The following is an 18978-nucleotide window of genomic DNA, read 5'->3' on the forward strand; positions in this document are numbered from 1 at the left end:
AGTATTTATGTCCTTTCGTTTAGTTAGACTTATAATTAAAGTTAATTCATCAGTCCCTCTCAGTCCCTCTGGTCTTGGTTTCAACACGAAATTGTACACAGTAACACAATGGTGATAAAACGTAAAGCATTTTCATTACTAACAGCTGCATTAAAATTAAATTATTAGATTATGATGTTTCTGTAAAATGACCGGAGTAATGGCTGTTATCCAGAATGCCTCGATGTCTCCCTTAAGTGTTTTGTTGCCTTTGAACCCTCGCGCGATCTTTACCTCAGTACCGCTGGGTTCTCTACTGAAGGTAAGTCGAGAAGGAGAGAGCTCCGGTATTTATTTGGTACTTTAGGAATATATACAATATACACTAATACATATTGTGAGTAAGAGTTGCAATATTGTTCACTTACATAATCGTTGTGTTATTAGTGAGTGTTAATATTTTATTTATTTAGCGTTTTATTCTTTGACGGAAGTAAGAGTGCTACTTCCCTCTCACGCGCAAACAGAAAGCTTCTCTAATTTTCGCGCCAGTTATGCCTTGTGGGGAATTGAGTCCGAATACATGAAAACATTTTTCTTTCCTTATTTAAAATTTTTCAAGGAGTTGCAGTAGTAACCTAAAATTGGACTGTTTATGTGTATGAGGGTATGACGTGATTGTCAAGTCTGAAAGGTTGTTCCAATATTGAATTTATTATGTGGGGGGAAAAAAAGGGGTTCTCTGTTTTTACTGTTTAAACTTACAATCACTATACGATCACATTGTCTTTGTTTGCTGGTTTTATTTTGTTAATCCATTTGTCATGTCTTTTCATTATTACATACATTGTGTGAGTTACACATGAGGCTATATGAGTATATATATTAGCCATGTAGCAGTAGTGTTGGGTACTCTACTGAAGAGGTTCTTGAGCAGTTGCAGCAGTAACCTAAAATGGGACTGTTTGTGTATGCAGGCAAGAGCTGATAATAAAGACCATCCAATAAGGGAAAGCAGATAAGAGTGCTGAGTCGTTTGAGTTTGGAGTCTGGACCACAAGTGCACACAGACACATCCGAATGTTACAGAGACTGTTTATACACAACCTCAATACTAGTCTGGTTACCATGGTTTCTGTCATGGAGCTCACCAGTTCCTGATATCACTCATCAATCTCTCTACTGAAACTCTCCAGTCTCATCACTCAGTGTAGAGTTTTACCAACTATTATAGTCAGCATGCAAAGCTGCATTCATTGTCTGTTTATTTCTTCATGGTCTCTCTCACATGCGCGCATACACAGAACGGTCCTAATAATTTTTCGAGCAGTTACAGCAGTAACCTAAAAAGGGACCGTTTATGTGTATGCAAGCAAGAGCTGATGATAAAGACCATCGAATAAGGGAAGTCAGATAAAAGTGCTGAGTCATTCGACCACACAAACGGACACATACGCACTTCATTTCCTCATAAAACATGGATGCTTTACCCTAAAGACTCCAAAATGTGGGGAGTCACACCCTCCTGAAGAGACAAACACGGTAGCACATCTAATGAAATTCTAGTCATATTTGTACGTTATTAAATCTATGAACGTGAGAAGTTGCTGTAAAGTGTTTTACTATCAGGACTATATCAGGTACTCAGTGAACATCTATGTCAATGATGCCACGACGGAGAGGTTAGAGATTATTCATATCTAGAGATCCAAGGAGAAGACTGGAATCAAAAGCAGGAAGATTAATTTTGGAATTATTTTTGAAATGAACCAACAGTGCTACAGAGGGTGTTTATACCCAACTTCAATAAGCACTTTACACAGCAATGTAATTTTGAGCATCTCTCTGAGTCTCATATGTTACAGTTTAACACTTGAGCTACAAGCCTAATGCAGATAAATCATTGAAGCTTTATCCTCCTGTTAGGCAGGTGGGGTCCCTGCTAACATTGGATATGAAGGGAACTTGGTGAAGTAGGGAGGACCTTCACTGAGGATGTTTACTGTCAGTTTAATGATCTGAGTATCCAATTTTATTCAGTGTGTATCTGTTTTCTAATGAAAGAACAGTAAAAGAGTGTCATAGCAGGAGGGTGCTAGAATATGCTGGGTATTAAGGAGTCTCACAGCTGTTTTAAACACACATGTTTGGTGTCTTTTAACTGCCCATCAGTAACCCTTAGAAATCTACATTACACACAAAGTTCTATTGCAAAACTAAAATAGGAACGATATTGCTCTCTGTGCAGGAAAATGGCAGAGGAGAGAGTTTCAGATCAGGACCAGTTCAACTGTCCAGTCTGTCTGGATCTCCTGAAGGATCCAGTGACTACTAACTGTGGACACAGTTTCTGTATGGTGTGTATTAATGACTACTGGGATCGAGATGATCAGAGGGGAATATACAGCTGCCCTCAGTGCAGAGAGACTTTCACTCCAAGACCTGTTCTACGCAGAAACTGCATGCTGGCTGAAGTGGTGGAGAAACTGAAGAAGACAGAACTCCAGGCTGCTTCTCCTGTTCACTGTTATGCTGGACCTGGAGATGTAGAGTGCGATTTCTGCACTGGGAGAAAACACAAAGCCATCAAGTCCTGTTTGGTGTGTCTGGCCTCCTTCTGTGAAGCTCATATCATACCTCATTATGACGTTCCTGGACTAAAAAAGCACAAGATGGTTAAAGCTTCCTCAAGACTACAAGAGAATATTTGCGCTCAACATGAGAAACTGACTGAGATCTTCTGTCGTACTGATCAAAGCTTCATCTGTTATTTGTGTACGATGGATGAACACAAAGGTCATGATACAGTGTCAGCTGCAGAAGAAAGAACTAAAAAACAAGTGAGAACAAGAAATCTTTTGGAACCAGTTCATGATAATTCTGTTTCTTATGTAAAATTACTTGCATTGGTTTGGTAAAGGATTAAAGCTTTTAATTCAGTTTCTGGAAATAAAAGAATGAATTTGAAATGGTGTATTAAAATTTAGAGTAGTGTGGGTAAGGTAGGGATGAATAAATTTAGTCCTTACAGAGCTTTAGTATCAAAAGGCCAGATCAATCAGGGAAAATTATAACAGCCAACAACTATCTTTTATACCTTTTATGCTTTTATACCTTCAGTGTAACACATCACAGTCTCTAATCTCTGTGGAATAAAAATGAACTATCTCCATATCTAACATTAATGTTCAACCTCATATCTCATCATTAACAAACAGCTGAAAATACTATATTCACCCCCAGACTGAGCTACAGGAGGAGCAGAGAAAACAACAGCGGAGAATCCAGGAGAAAGAGAAGAAGGTCCAGGAGCTGAAGCAGGCTGTGGACACTCTTAAGGTGAGTACTGAGGAGAGTGCTGCTGGAGAAGCTATTTCAGAGCTCAGTCAGGCTTCTCCTCCAGTCAGCCAGTGAGGAGACCAGTGTTGGGACACTTTTGGATCCTACACAATGACAATGTGCACTGTAAGTCATCCAGGGTCACAGTGTAAGAGTGAATGATAGTTTAGCTTTAAATGGACCTCCATCTTGTCTGTGTGTCTGCTAACAGTGCTCAGCACAGGCAGCAGTGAAGGACAGTGAGAGGATCTTTACTGAGCTGATCCGCTCCATTGAGAAAAAGCGCTGTAAGGTGAGAGAGCTGATCAGAGCTCAGGAAAAGACTGAGCTGAGTCGAGCTAAAGGACTCCTGGATCAACTGGAGCAGGAAATTGCTGCTCTTAAGAGGAGAGACAGTGAGCTGGAGCATCTTTCCCACACAGAGGATCACATCAATTTCCTCCAGGTAACAAACTGTCTCAGCTACAGAGGAACCTGCTCCTCATCAAATTTCTTCCCAAAAGTTCAATAAACCTTAATAAACATTTACTTTAAGATATGATTTTGTTCCCTGTAGAGTTTCCCATCCATCTGTGTCTCTTCTGGATCTGTGGACTCATACAGCATCTCTGTCCATCAATATCCCTCATTTGATGGAGTGAAGAAATCTCTCTCTGATCTGAAGGAGCGAATAGAGACATTTTGCAAAGAGGAATTGCGCAAAATCTCTACACATGGTAAGAGGAGCATCATTCAACATTTTCAAACAACATAAGAATGGTCTGCTAAGCACACATACACAGAGAAAGTTGGAGAGAGACTGAGAGAGTGGACAGATGGATAGAACAGAAAAATATAAAGAAAGGGAAGATGGATGGAGAGAGAGATTGTGAAAAGATCGACATGGAGAAAGACAGAGAAATAAAGGACAAAATAATAACAGAACATGAAAGATGAGGAGACAGAAAATGCAGCCATGTTCATAGGGGTCTAGACCTGGTTCCTAGAAAACTGGATCCTATATAAACAAAATAAAATTGAAAAGTGAATTGTAAGAGTGAGAGATGGTGTAACAGGATAGCAGGGGGAGATCAAACAGAGGGCGATTCCTGTAGTAATTATGCCAATAAGGGAGATTTATTTTCCTCAAAAGTCCAGTGACAGGAGCATGATGCCATAAACCAACAACAAAAAAAATTCATTCCAAAAACAAAGAAAAATTAATAAATCCAGTCATCCACGCCAACAAAAATTAACCCAAAATAAGGCAACTTAACGTGCTCCCAATTATGGCATTCAATCAACACGTCTCTCTCCTTGCATTCCAACGCCACTCCTTATATTTAATCTTCACCCCTTAGACCAAACCATTCTAGATACCTAATTTATTACATTTATAATAGCCTTTGTTTGGAATTATAAGGAAGAGATATCATTTAAAACATTTTCCCATTATACCAATTAAAATAACTACACACATATTCAAACACAGAGCCATTAATCACAATTTTATCCTCCCCCTTTCTATTTGGAAAATTACCTGCTCCAATAACGTGAACCAAAACTACAAGTCCCTCAATTCTGGGTACAACTCTTAACTTGTCCCCTTACAACCGCTAAACAAAACAAATAGGTACATGCTTTGAACCCAAACTCCCTTTACCTTATTATAATAAATATATCTATATCTATGCATATACATTAACTCTAGCAGTTATATATACAGTCAGTTGGCCACCCTAAACAATGTAAGACAATTACAATAACTTTACAAAACTCCAGCGAGAAACGGCAAGTTTGTTCCCTCTAATAGTGGTGTAATTAAAAGTCTTTCAGCCCTCTATATTGTCCACGTTATCCCTTTAATATCCGGCTCTGCTGTTTGTCCACAGAGAACGGGCCGGAGTCCCGTTACAAATATAGAGAGGAGATGATGGTAATTCATCTCTATAAATCACAGAAAATTTTATGAATACATTAAACACTGAATAATGAGAGGATAAAACAAGACCCATTAGTCACTGGGAGTGATCAGTTCTAGTGATGCCCTTGGGCACATCATCAGTGGTGTTACTTGAGGTCACTGGATATTTTGTGTCTTTCAAAAATCAGACACTGTCTCCCAGGCAACCCAGGTGGGAGTGATGAGTCCCCAGCCTGTCTTAGTAGCATATGCCCATGGATAACTCCCTCTGATTCACAGCCATCTAGAGGAATGTTCTGGTTTACTCCCTCTGATCCAAAGCCATCTAGAGGCCTCTTCTGCTGCCTCTGTGCTACCTCTGTTGGCTTTCCTCTTATGTGCTCCTGTGATGCCCAGGAGACTGTAAGTCTCACACAGAGACTGTAGGCCTTACACAGACACTGTATGGCTTGCCACTACTGACAAATGTCACTACATGCCTTGATCATTGGAGGCCTTTGAATCATCATTGGCACTGCAGATGGTCTCAGCAGTATCCTTCAGCACCTGGTCATGCCGTGAGCAGGCAGGCCTTTAGCTGGTACCTTGTGGCATCAGGATGAGTTCCAGTGTTCTGGACCTGAGGCACCAGGGACATGCTGATGAGTCGACCTGCCTAGCAGCAGATCTTAGATGGACTTGGAAGGAAGTCATAGATGGACTGTACTCTGAACTTTTATGCTGAATGGCTCAGCCTGCCACAACTTGGACCAGGAGATATTCCGATCCAGCACCTGATTCCATCCTGTCCACACTCCCTGCTGGTTCATACACACCATCTGGCTTCCAATCAAATCCTCCACCCTGCCTTTCTCCTCCTCTTAGACCAGGTGGCTCCTGTCCTTGTCTGACAGGTTGGTGGAAGCCACCAACAGACATCTCTGTTGCAGGCGTGTGTGTGTGTGTTTGTTGCAATATCACTGAGTATTTTATTACTTTCATGACTGGCCTTAGGTTGTTTACAACACAGTTATTAAACATTTAGAAGTATAATAGACTATGTGAAAGAACAATTGTGTGATCATTTTGTTTTTTTATTAGTAAAATTTACTGTCCCCAAACCCACATTTGGTTTTACAAAGACACATACACACACAGATAGACAGACAGAGAGGAAGAGAGGGATTGTGAGAAGGAAACCAGAGAAACAGAGACAAAGACAAAAATGAATAGACAGAGGATCTTCCTTAATATTCTGACTGTTTTCTTCATTAAACATATAATCCACATATAATCCCACTGTTTGTTTGATCTGTTTCTGGATGGAGCATTTGGGCCTCATTCATTCATTCATTCATTCATTCATTCTGTTGGACATTTTGATTCTGTTTCTCCACAGCTGCAGTAGTTCAGATTTTACCATCAGAGCCAAAGACCAGAGAAGATTTCCTGAAATGTAATACATACATGTATACACAGAACACACATTTTTCTGATTTCACTATGAACCTGCAAAAGTTTATTTATATTGACGTTAATATATTTTGTGACTGAAATGCTCTTTTTCAGATTTCTGTCAGCTGACTCTGGATCCCAACACAGCACATTGTTTCCTCATTCTGTCTGAGAAGAACAGAGTGGTGACAAACAGTGTGAAAGTCCAGCCATACTCTGATCATCCAGAAAGATTTGACTACTGGGCTCAGGTGTTGTGTAAGGAGAGTGTGTGTGGACGCTGTTACTGGGAGGTGGAGTGGATCAGTGGGGGATGGGTGTACATATCAGTCTCATATAAAGATATCAGCAGGAAAGGATGGGGTAATGAGTGTGGGTTTGGATTAAACACTCAGTCCTGGAGTCTGGTATGTTCTTCCACTCTCTCTTTCTGGCACAACAAAATTGAGACCAAGATCCCAGATCCACCGTCCTCCAGAATAGGAGTGTATGTGGATCACAGTGCAGGAACTCTGTCCTTCTACAGAGTCTCTGACACAATGACCCTGCTACACACAGTCCACACCACATTCACTCAGCCTCTCTATGCTGGCTTCTGGCTGGGTGGTAAGATCTTTGTTAATGATGGATCATGTGTGAGATTATGTGAACCGTAATAATGTGTCTGCTACATTATGGTCAGTAATGGGAAGATGAGAAACCCATGCTCACTTTTACACTGTTCCTACATGATATTGTTCATGTATCCAGCTCAGTCTCTCTGATCTTGCTTAGAATAATCAGTTACACTGTTGGACACAATAGCAGAACACACATAATGAGTCCTATGAGTTTATTATGGTCAATTACTGTCGCTTTTTATTGCCAAAAAATATGTATGTAATGTGATACCTACACCATTTTAAGATAAATTTTGCCTTATGATTCTTAAGATAAACATGTTTCCAGAGAAACGCTTTTCAGACAGAGGTCCTTCATCAGGGTAACGTTACCTAACTGGCAAGCAGCCCTCCAGTTCAGCAGCCCTAACCAATGAAGCCAACACTAGGGCTCTTCAATACATTCCCACAGAATCCCCAGGGCAGATCATTCTCCCTAGAATACTGATGTGATGCACCACTTTCTAGCTTTGTTTAAGTCCCGTGTGTTAGCTGCCTCTTTGAAGTATTGCCTCTGTTCCGTTGAGTGTACTGAGTGGTATTCTTTGTTTTTAGCACTCCCTGTGTATTGGCCAGCTTGTTATTTCTTGACTTTGTCTTTGGATTTCCCCTTTTGTATTTGGTTTGCTTCTGCATTATTTGTGGTGTCAATACTTGACTAAGACAGGATCAAATAGGTGTAGTTGAATACAAATATAATCAGTCCAGTGATGAGGAACGTGAGAGTGTGTGATGACTGGATAATAGTTCTCCTTGGCTGTGCATGGGATTCTGGGAGTTGCAGTGTTGTTTGTCAATAGGGGCTAAGTAACAAAGTGCTTCTGAAGTTCTAAGAGGACATGAAATCAGATTTTTTTTTGTGATTATCATAAATCATTTTGTAGATTAACACTGAAATAAATCAATCCAGCATCACCTCACATCACCCCTACAAAGGGCCCCACTAAACCTGGAACAGGGAAAAGCTGTATTTCTGTAATTCCTTTATGCTGTAACTGGGATAAAATTCTATTGAATCAAACTATATTGTTCATTTGAAATCATTTTATGTGATTATTTTAATATATGATTACATGATTCACTTGCATAATTATTATTTACATATCATTATATGATTACATATGTATTATTATTAGGGGTGGGACTTTAACGCGTTAATTTCGATTAATTAATTACAGGGAAAATAACGAAATAAACAATTTAACGCATTTTAATCACACTTTTGCACCGTGGGACGTTTCTCAGTGCACGACTTCCAGGCATACAGATTATATTGACGCACAATGTGATGAGCATGATGGAGATGACGGAAGAGGCTACGCTGGTGGATGGGAAATTTAAATACAAGAAACTTCCAGATGGAAGTACAAACAAAAATGTTATTTGCACTTTATGCAGGAAGGAGTTTTCTTATCACAGGAGCACTACCACCCTTCGTTACCGCCTCAACGCAAAACATGTTGGGGCTAGCGCACAGGTCAGTAATGTTAACTTAGCTGCTAAATGTGATAGTATTCCTAGTACGAGCAAACAGTGTCGCCAGTCAACACTCGACCACATGTCGGGGTTCACATTCAGAAACAAAATGTCAAAGTCCCACCCCTAATATATATATATATATATATATATATATATATATATATATATAATTTTATGCCTTTAATCTTTTTTCATCCTTTTCATGTAATGATTTGAATCTGTAAACTTTAAAACATAAAAGTCTTGTTGGGTGAGTTACTCTGAAATAAATGTGACAAAGTTAATTCAGTGTTTGACATTTTATTTTTTGACCATTCATTCCAACAGCCAGTACACAGAAGTTTCACACTGTTGTCTTGTGTTCTAAACAATGTACTATTACAATGTATTATTGTCACGCCCTAGTCATCAATCACCAAAGGACCACCAATCAAATTTCACAACCACTCTCCTGTTCACAATCACCTTTATTAGTAATCACCTGCACCTATCCCTCGTTTCACAAACTCCTATTTAAGTACCACAGGTGACCATCTCTAATGCTCTACACGCAAGCTAGTACAGCTGTCTTCTGGGTCTGCTGCTGGTGCCACTACTAACACGGTCTGTCTTGTTTATTCTTTCCTGTTTTGGGGTTATTATTAAAATCTCTGTTATAATCACTTGCATCTTGCTTTGTGCCAGCAACATGTCACAGTTCTGAGTGTAATGAGGTGACTGAGCAGGGGGACAAGTGATGGTGATTGAAACATTTTGGAGGTGGAGCTGTCTAAGTGTGGACAATTATAAAAGGGACAGCTGACAGTTGTTGATGCACTTTATGAAGTGCTGGTGTTCTCTATAAATGTTACTAGGAGGTTTGTATGGAGCTGTTTAAATTGTAATTTACTATGCTTTCTTTTGGAGCTCTTTAATCTCTGAATGAAACAAGGCTGCCACATTGGCTAAATATGAAAGAATTCAGAACACGTAGTGCCAGAGGTGTTGTGCACTGGCGAGCTATCCTGGGGAAATGCCTCATGAACTGTACATCCACTGGAGATGAAGTCTAGAGATAATCTCAGTCAGAAGCCCTGCCACTTCATCCAATGATGTTGCTCCAGACACAAATCTGTAGGAGAGTATCGTTCCTAAATCCCCAGTCAGCTAGTTTTAAAGTAAAACATTCAAACATAAAAGATGTAGACATCAGAATTAGTAGAGGAGAATAGCTGGTCCTGTCCTTTATTGCAGGTTAACATTAACAAGCATTATTGAGGCACCTTCAGGAGAATGTCCAACAATCTAAAAAAGAACCCACATTTTTATACATTTGTCAGAAGCAATTGTGTAGTCACCCCACCTTATTTTACATATTAGTGTTTGCATTTGCCACCATTCTGTGTTTGATTTGGAACCGTTTACACTCTTCCCCACACTGGAACAGTTTGATGCATGTCGGAAGGATTATTTGTTGCGGATATCTTTGTTGTAGTGGTGCCTCGTAGTGCAGCCAAGCGGATAGTCAAGGCCACGCTGTATGATGAGCTTGTGCAACAGCAGATTCTTCCAGAGGCTGATGGGAAGCTGGGTGTTGTTCACCTGCCTGAGTCTTCAGTCCCAGCGGAAGCTGAGGCTGAACTCAAAGGTTCGGTGTGCAGAGATCCCACTACTCCCTATCTGCCTCATGTGGATCCGATGCTGGCTCGTATGAAAGATCTGGAACTGGAACTGAGTAGACAGAAGGTTCGTGTTCTTGAACTCGAAAGACACCGAGGCATTAGAGTGAGGGAACTAGAGCAGCGACAAGCCCATTCTGTTCATACTCCTGCTGACTCTCGCAAAAACCTGGCATTGGTACCCTATTTCCGTGAGAATGAGGTCGACACGTATTTTTTTTGTTTGAACATGTTGCAACCACACTACAGTGGCCAAAGGAAGTTTGGTCGTTAATGTTGCAGTGCAAGCCAGTGTTAAGAGTGCAGGAGGTGTGTTCTGTTCTGATGCTGGAGTAGAGTTTAGATTACGATACGGTGAAGTCTGCGGTGCTGCATGCGTATGAACTGGCGCGGGAGGCATATCGACAAAGGTTCCAAAAACAAAACCGCCAGCCAGACGTTCGCTCGGGAGAAAGCCACGCTCCTTAAAAAGTGGTGCGCCACATGCAAAGCAACCAGTTTGGAACAGTTTAAAGAACTTGTTCTGTCAGAAGAATTTAAAAACTGTCCCGGAAAAGGTTGTCAAGCATCTAAATGGGAGGTTACTTCCCTCATTGATGCTTCCATTTTGGCGGATGAATTTGTGCTTACGGACAAAATGGTGTTTTGCCCTTCGCTTCATGTGTGCCAGAACACCTGTATTGATAGACCAGTCCAGCACACACCTAGGAAAATGGGTGAGTCTCGAGAATGTTTTTACTGTCATGACAGTGGTCATCTTATTGCAGTGTGCCTGAAATTAAGCCCTAAGAACCAGAAAGGTCTCAGTCATCATGTAAAGCCACAAGGGTAGTTCAGGTTCCATCATCTCAGTTGATTCATGATTCCCCATCTGTGTTGGATCCTGTTGATGCTTTGTTTAAACCTTTTGTATTGGATGGGACAGTGTCACTATCGCTGTCAGATGCAAACCAATACGGGATGTAGTCCAAGTCTGTCATTCATGTCATACTTGTCAAGTCTCAGGAAAACTGAATCAGGTTATTCCACCAGTTCCACTGAAACCCATTCCAGTAATGTGTGAGCCCTTTTTGAATGGATTATTATTGACCGTGTAGGTACGTTCCATAAAATGAAAGCAGGTCATATATATTTATTGACTGTTGTGTGCTGCCACTCAATTCCATGAAGCTGCTCCCCTTCACTCCCTTAAGGCCAATGCCATAGTAAATACTTTGATTAAATTTTTTACTACTTTTGGTCTGCCCAAATGCGTTCAGTCCAACCAAGGAACAAATTTTATGTCTACATTTCCAGAGCTATGCACCAGTTCCATGTCAAACATCATGTATCTAGTGCCTACCATCCCGAAACCCAGGGTGCTTTAGAGATGTTTCACCAAACCTTAAAGACTATGCTGAGAACGTTTTGTCTGTCGCATGGGAAGGACTGGGACGTGGGCCCCCTGGTCCTTCTGTTTGCTATTCGTACTACTCCTCAGGAGTCACTTGGATTTAGCGCAGCCAAGTTAGTGTTTGGACATACCACCCGAGGACTGTTAAAGCTGTGGGAGCAGATGTTGCCTCCAGAGCCTTCTCCCTCTTCCCCAACTAACGTCCTTGATTATGATAGCAAGTTCTGTTAGCATTTACACTGTGATTTAACACATAAAACTCTAAACAATTCCCAGTGCAGTATGAAGGCTAGGTATGATTTGCGAGCTGTTCAGAGATCCTTTCAAGAAGGACAGTGTTAGCTTTATTGCCTTTGCCAGGTTCTGCCCTTCATGCTAAATTCGTTGGTCCGTATGTGGTTAATTCACAATTAACTGATACGGATTATGTGATACAGACACCTGATCATAAGAAAAAGTTGCACATCTGTCACATCGCCATGCTCAAATGTTCTCTCTCATGTGACATTTCCACAAATGATGGTATTAGTGGTGCACCTGTTCCTTCCCTAGTTGTAGTGCCAATCTGTCGCTTTATCCAAGCATTCCTCTGATTATGCTTTAACTTGAGAATTTATGTCCTACTGCTCAGTTACCCAATTCCGAATCCCTTAAAGATCTCCCCTCTAAACTAGGACATCTTCCTGAGTCGTCTTAATGTAATATGGTTAATCCACCAACACTTGTTGTTTTTGGATACTCCATCTTGCACTACGGTTCAGCATGATGTGGACGTCGGTGATGGTCACCCATTGAAACAAAATGCTTATTGTGTGAACCCAGCCAAATGTGCACTTATGAAAAAGGAAGTTGTATACCTCCTTAAAAATGGTCTTGCTACTATTAGCACTAGCCATTGGTGTTCGCCTTGTTTGTTGGTACTTAAACCCAACGCCACCGTTCATTTTTGTACCGATTTATAGAAAAGTTAACTCATTGACACTGGCTGATTCCTTCCCCCTTCCTAAGATAGAGGACTGTGTAAAGGAATATTGGCAAGTTCCGTTAACGGAGCCTCTGAAATTTGTGCCTTTGCTATCCCTGACGAGTTCCTACAATATCAGGTCATGCCTTTTGGTTTAAAAAATGCCCAGCAACATTTCATAGTCTTATGAACAGTGTATTAGCTGGCATTGATGGGTGCGATGCCTATTTAGAAGACATTATTCTGTATTCAGATACATGGGAAAATCACATGCACACCCTCCTCAAGATATTCCTCTGGTTCCAAGAATCCACCTTAAACCTATATTTGGCTAAATGAATTTGGCCATGTTACGGTGTCTTATTTAGGCAAAAAAGTGGGTTGTGGTATTGTTTGTCCTCTGGATGCAAAGGTACAGGCCATACTTGCTTTTCCTGCCCCTGCAACCACAAGAGTTTTCTTGGCATGACGGGATGCTACAGGAGTTTCTGTCGTAACTTCTCAGACATGCTACTTCCTCTTACAAACCTTCTGCATAAGTCTAACTCTTTTGTTTGGTAAAACAGTGTAGCATTGTTGCTGGCCCGAGTGCCGGTGGGCGTGGAGCAGGACGCACAGACTCCCTCGAAGTGAAACATTTATTATACATTTAACTAAACGCAGACCACAATCACATCTAACAAATGACCATACATGCACTAACATACATCAGCGAACAAACAATGACCAACGGTGAGGCATGCACATTTATACGTAACCACGTACAGGTGCGTGCCTTCACGGGGGTGTGGCTACCAACATGGGTAAACGCCCCCTGCACGCGGCAGGCCGTACCACATGACTTGTGGGGGGGGGAAGCGTCCCGTGACAAACAGCTGTTGTGTTCATCTGTCCTTTCTGCCCCTAACTTTGCAAAGCCCTTTAAGTTGAAAGTCAATGCAAGTGACATTGCTTGTGGTGCAGTGTTAGTAAAGGAGGATGCCGTTGGCATAGATCATCCCGTATCTTATTTCTCTGCTGAATTTAATTGACATCAACTACATTATAGTACAATAGAAAAAAGCTCTCGCCCTGTTGCTAGCCATTCAGCATTTTGAGGTTTATATCGGTTCTAGTGTTCTACCCATTACTGTGTATACTGAAAATATAACCCTCTCGTGTTTTTACTTCGTATGTCCATCTCAAATTGCAGGCTCATTCACTGGTCTTTAATTTCCCAGAATTTCAATCTTAATCTTAAAGACAATATAGTGACAGATGCTTTGTCATAGTCTAGAAACCCTTAGTTTACTCTTATGGGTAGGGGTGTTATGACCCCTGGTGGGTCTGTTATATGTACATTGTTGCATGTTGTCTTGTCGTCCGCATCGCTGCACCAGGTGCTGATGTTTTTCGGTGATTCCAACATGTCTTGGCCTGATTGGTTATCCTACCTTACACCACCTCACATCCAAGGAGAAGAGGCCAGGATCCTACCTTCGTATACATTGCATTGTCTGTTTTGTAACTTTGTTACCAAACTTTTTTTTTTTTTTTTTGGATTTTCTTCTGTTTTTGTTTAGTTAGGCCATGTTTTTGTTGTTCATTTGAGTTTGTTTTTTGTTTTTGTTTTTTTCCATTAGGCAAGTTATTTAATCTGTTTTCATTCCAGGATTGTTTGTTTATTTCGGCATTCTCATCTCCCGAAATTTGTAGAGGGGTGTATCACTTTTTATTATTGTTAAAAATATATATACACTGAGCTGCCAATTTATGGGTTGCAATTATCTTGAATCTGCATTCACTCAACACTTATTCATGTAGACTTATCCAGTAAGTGTACTATATCAGTATGCAGTTACTGTCTGTTGCTGTGCACAATTTGTCTGTCACCATTTACACGGTTTATCAATAGAAATGTTGACCATGATTGACTAGATATGTCTCAAGCCTCCCCAATTCATTTTTGCACTGCCTACAATCACACAAATGTGTACTATGGGCCTAGCAGTGTAGACTTGATATTTCCAGTAAACACAGACTTACAGAGGGGCACACATGAAATAATCTTTAATCGGACAGTGTTAGCTCAGTGGGTAAGGTACTTGTAATAGTAATCAGAAGATGGCAGTGGTGAGGCTTTAACTGGCCAAGTTACCATTGTTGGACCCCTAATCAAGGACCTTAACCTTTGATTGCTCAAGTTGTGTTCATTGTAAGTTGCTTTGGATAAAAGTGTCAGCCAAATTCCATAAATGTACAAAGCATGCTAGAGGTACTGTGCTTTGCCTATTAGAGTGAATGGCCTATTACACATGAAAAGGCTAATTTCAGGGTCTGTGACACAGCTGTAAATTTGATAGGGCCCTCTATTGGAGCATGCTAGAGGTTCCCTAAAGACCCTGACATCTTCCAACACCAGCAGAACAAACTACAGCACTCTATCTGTACTATGCTGGATATAGTATTGTGTTTTTGTTTGATATGTTATTTCATAATGTTTCTATTAGATTATCCAGTGTATTTAATCCAGTTGTTACAATGAGTTAATGAGCAAGTTATGAAACTGCCATGTAGTGCACAGCTTGTTTAAATTTGGCTGCTGTGTGGTAATGTATTGCGATGGCTGAAACATATGTAGGGTTCTAGTTAAGATGTCAGTAAAAAACGTAAAGAGCTCACACATATGGGGGTTTAAAATATGTTGAATAATTCTGTTTTTGAACATGTGTTCACGTCACTAGCAAATCTCTGTAGATGCCGGACTGAGTCAGACCTACAGAGGAGTGTGTTTGGCATCGGCTACATGAACTGATGTAAAATTGTCATGAAGAATTGTAAAAACCTGTCTGTCAAACATGGATTTGTCTTATATTCCAAGCTTAATACTTGGAGACGTCCCTGTATAATTTAAGGTAGTTTAAATGAGCAGAGTTTTTTTACATTGTGGAAATGGCTCATAATTGATGATTATTGACAAAAATGAAACAAAATTGAGAAATGCAAATAAAGTAAGACTGACAGTCAGTTTCCTTTGTTTTATTTTCTGTATTTTTTAGCAGTCAAAGGATATGCATATTCTCCAAGACAAAGGGAAATAAGATATAGCCTTTACTGCTCCAGAGGGGAAATTCAGATGTTACTCCAGTACAACATTTACATGATGTGGTAAAATAGTAAAAATATAGTACAAAAATAGTATGGAAAATGTGTAATATAGTATAAAATGAGATATAGTAGTACAATATACAGTATAGTACAGAAGTGTGGACTATTACTTGCCAGTTGCTAAAAGGTAAGAAAAAAAATGCTCTACAAGTTGTTTTGATTTCATAAAGTATCTTACGGTGTAACACACAATGCATGACTGATTCCTAAACACTGAGAGAGAACAAGAAAACACTTTAAGCGACTAGCTATCAAATCCTTATAGCATATGACACGTATTATTTGGGGATGAGTGGGGAACCTGAAGACAGAAGGTTTAGCTCTATCTTAATCCCGACAGTCTGACTTGTCATAATCCTCTATCTTGAAGCGTTCACTTAACATGTAGGAATCACTGACAGAAAAACCTTCACTTCTTAAAATTAGCTACCTTTTTTTAAAAATACACTTTTATACTTTTCCTTCATTTTTTTACATATTCCATCATGTCCAAATTATTAGCATTATGCAATTTGATGTTCAATACTTATACCAGGTAGAGTTTGGTTCCATTATATTCAAACAAGGGACGTCTCTTTAAAAAAAATAAAAAGATCTCATATGCCCTCCTAATATTGATAACACTTTCTTGTACCACTTGGTACCCTTTTGCTAAAACAAACCAGAATAATCCACTTTGGTCCTGCTCAGCTCTCTGCGCTGTGTCCTCAGATACCCACAGAAACATGATAAATCTTTATGCTTTCAAACACACTTGTACAACTCTAAACTGATACAGAAACCCTCAAAGGACACTACACTGAGATCACAGGTCACCTTAGGAGAACACCGGATAATATTTTGATCACTACTTTAACTTTCCTTTATCCAAAACATTTTATTACTCACTCAATTACTCACTCACTGTAATATAGTATAAAATGAGATATTTGTAACCTCTCCCTAAAGGCGCCCCAATGAAACGATAATTTAGGGAATGCACATCTCAGAAATGACGTGTTGGTGTATACCTTCCAAAAATGTGTCTAATACTACCATGTTGATAGTAATACTCCTTTTAAACCCTAAGTGGTTAATGACCCCAATGATACACAGGTTAGTAAATACCCCCAAATTACTATTTTTATTTACAATATACCCTGCACAAAAGAATTAAATAAGCAAAATAACAGAATTTTTTTACAAAATAACAGTTCGTGTTTAGTGGCTCTACCAAATTTTGTGGAGTTACTCCTTACCATAACCACAATCAGCAGAAGAAAAAAAACTACTCCAACGCACAAAGAAAATACACCAATATCAGTATTTCTCTTACCCACAGAGACCTCAATTGTAAATGAATCAATTGAATAAAAGCTGAAATTAGCAAATGAAACACTCAATAATAAATGGTCAACACAGTAAATGCAAAAATGAACTAGAGCTGTGTCCATCTTAGCGCTGGGGTGTGCACACGTATTTGTATTATCACTTGTTGGGGCCCAAATGTTGGTGCACATTGGTAGGATGCCGGATGGATTGTACAGGAAACACAGAGCCGGTTTGTCCAACACTCCCGAGTCCATGACGTACGGAAATGAACCGTAGCGTCAGAATCAAGCAACTACTCATGTCTCCTCTCGCTTCTCACACATCAAGTGCGATGATTTGTGCTGAGACTCCGGTCCTCCTAGTCCATGCACATGAGCAGTAGTGTGGAGATTCCAATCCTCTTTGTCGAGGAGTAGCCCGTTCAGTGGTGTAGCATGGAGTTGTAGCTAGCTCTTCAGCTGAATAAGGCTAACTCACTTCACGCTAACAAACAACACATACGGTGGAGAGAAGGCTACTTTCATGATAACAAACCGTTAGACTAGAAAGGAACAGGAAAAAAGTTACAGTTTGGGCCTGTATACTGCGTTTATTAAGTCTAAAAAACTAAGTTCAGGGGAAACTATCTTATTCCTTGTACTGGGAATTTCATTTCTTTATTGCTTTTGTCAACTATTTTATGCTTTCTGTGAATGTGCAGATCACAAATAATTCCCTGACACACAATTTTTGTCATTTTGTTTGTTTCTTGCATAGCCATACTATAGCTGAATCACCCTACATATCACCTCTACAAAGGACTCTTTATCACTCTGCCACATAAACACCAGAGCCAAGCTCTGTAATCCCTCATCTCCTGTATCTGGGATCAGCTCTGTAATCCCTCATCTCCTCTATCTGGGATCAGATCTTATTTATTTACTTAAGATGCCCTCTTGTGTTGATTTGCAATAACACAGTTTCAGTCTACTGTAACATTTATTCCTTTTTGTATGGTTGAGAACTGTTTTGAAAAATGTAACTTTTTTAAATTACATTTTGTTGGCCATTGTAAGATTATGTTCACTAAAACTGAGTCTGCGGGTTGTATCTCAGGGTCTCTTTTAAACCTCACTAGTCATTTGATTTTTGTGTTTGGGGTCAGCCAGAGGAGGATGGGCCCCATCTTTGAGTCTTGGTTCCTCTCAGGGATTCTTCCTCATGCTCTAGGGAGTTTTTCTTTGCTTCCTTGGCTTGCTCACTGGGGGCATGGACTCAGACATGTGTAAAACTGCTTTGTGACAACAGCTGTTGTAAAAAGAGCTGTATAAATACATTTAACTTTACATTTGGCTTTGAAATTGGCTTCAAACATACAAAAACAGTTGCTTTTTATAGATCTACTTTTGAGCATTCTGGCTAATGTGGCAGAAAGCATTCATAATTAATTTTAAAGAAGTCCTCTTCTCATATGTTCAAAGTGGCAGGGTTCATGTGTACTCTGGCAATAAAGACAGATGAGTGAAAATAAAATTGATCATATTGGTTGTGTTTAAGTCAAGTGTTTAAGTATACCAAGTATAATGTGATCTTACATATGAGAGACTTCTGTATCTTACCTGTAAATCTAAGACTTCACTGATAACTCCCAAAACATTATTATGACTATTATATTTCTTCTGTTTTAAACACATTTGTGATATTCCTTACAGTCCTAAAGGCTACTTTGAATA

At 39.8% G+C, this 18978-nt stretch overlaps 1 protein-coding gene across 1 annotated transcript; it reads left to right on the forward strand.

Annotated features, from left to right (window-relative positions):
• The first annotated feature begins 265 nt into the window (after positions 1-265).
• LOC113568412 (tripartite motif-containing protein 16-like protein) lies at positions 266-8378 on the forward strand. The gene is made up of 7 exons (XM_035529008.1): positions 266-301; positions 2228-2819; positions 3223-3318; positions 3530-3763; positions 3875-4034; positions 6600-6656; positions 6770-8378. Exons 2-7 carry the CDS (start codon positions 2232-2234, stop codon positions 7309-7311), a joined length of 1677 nt encoding a protein of 558 aa, XP_035384901.1. The 5' UTR covers positions 266-301; positions 2228-2231; the 3' UTR covers positions 7312-8378.
• The last annotated feature ends 10600 nt before the right edge of the window (positions 8379-18978 follow it).

The sequence above is a fragment of the Electrophorus electricus genome, chromosome 8 (assembly GCF_013358815.1).
Source record: "Electrophorus electricus isolate fEleEle1 chromosome 8, fEleEle1.pri, whole genome shotgun sequence".
Classification (NCBI taxonomy): Eukaryota; Metazoa; Chordata; class Actinopteri; order Gymnotiformes; family Gymnotidae; genus Electrophorus; species Electrophorus electricus.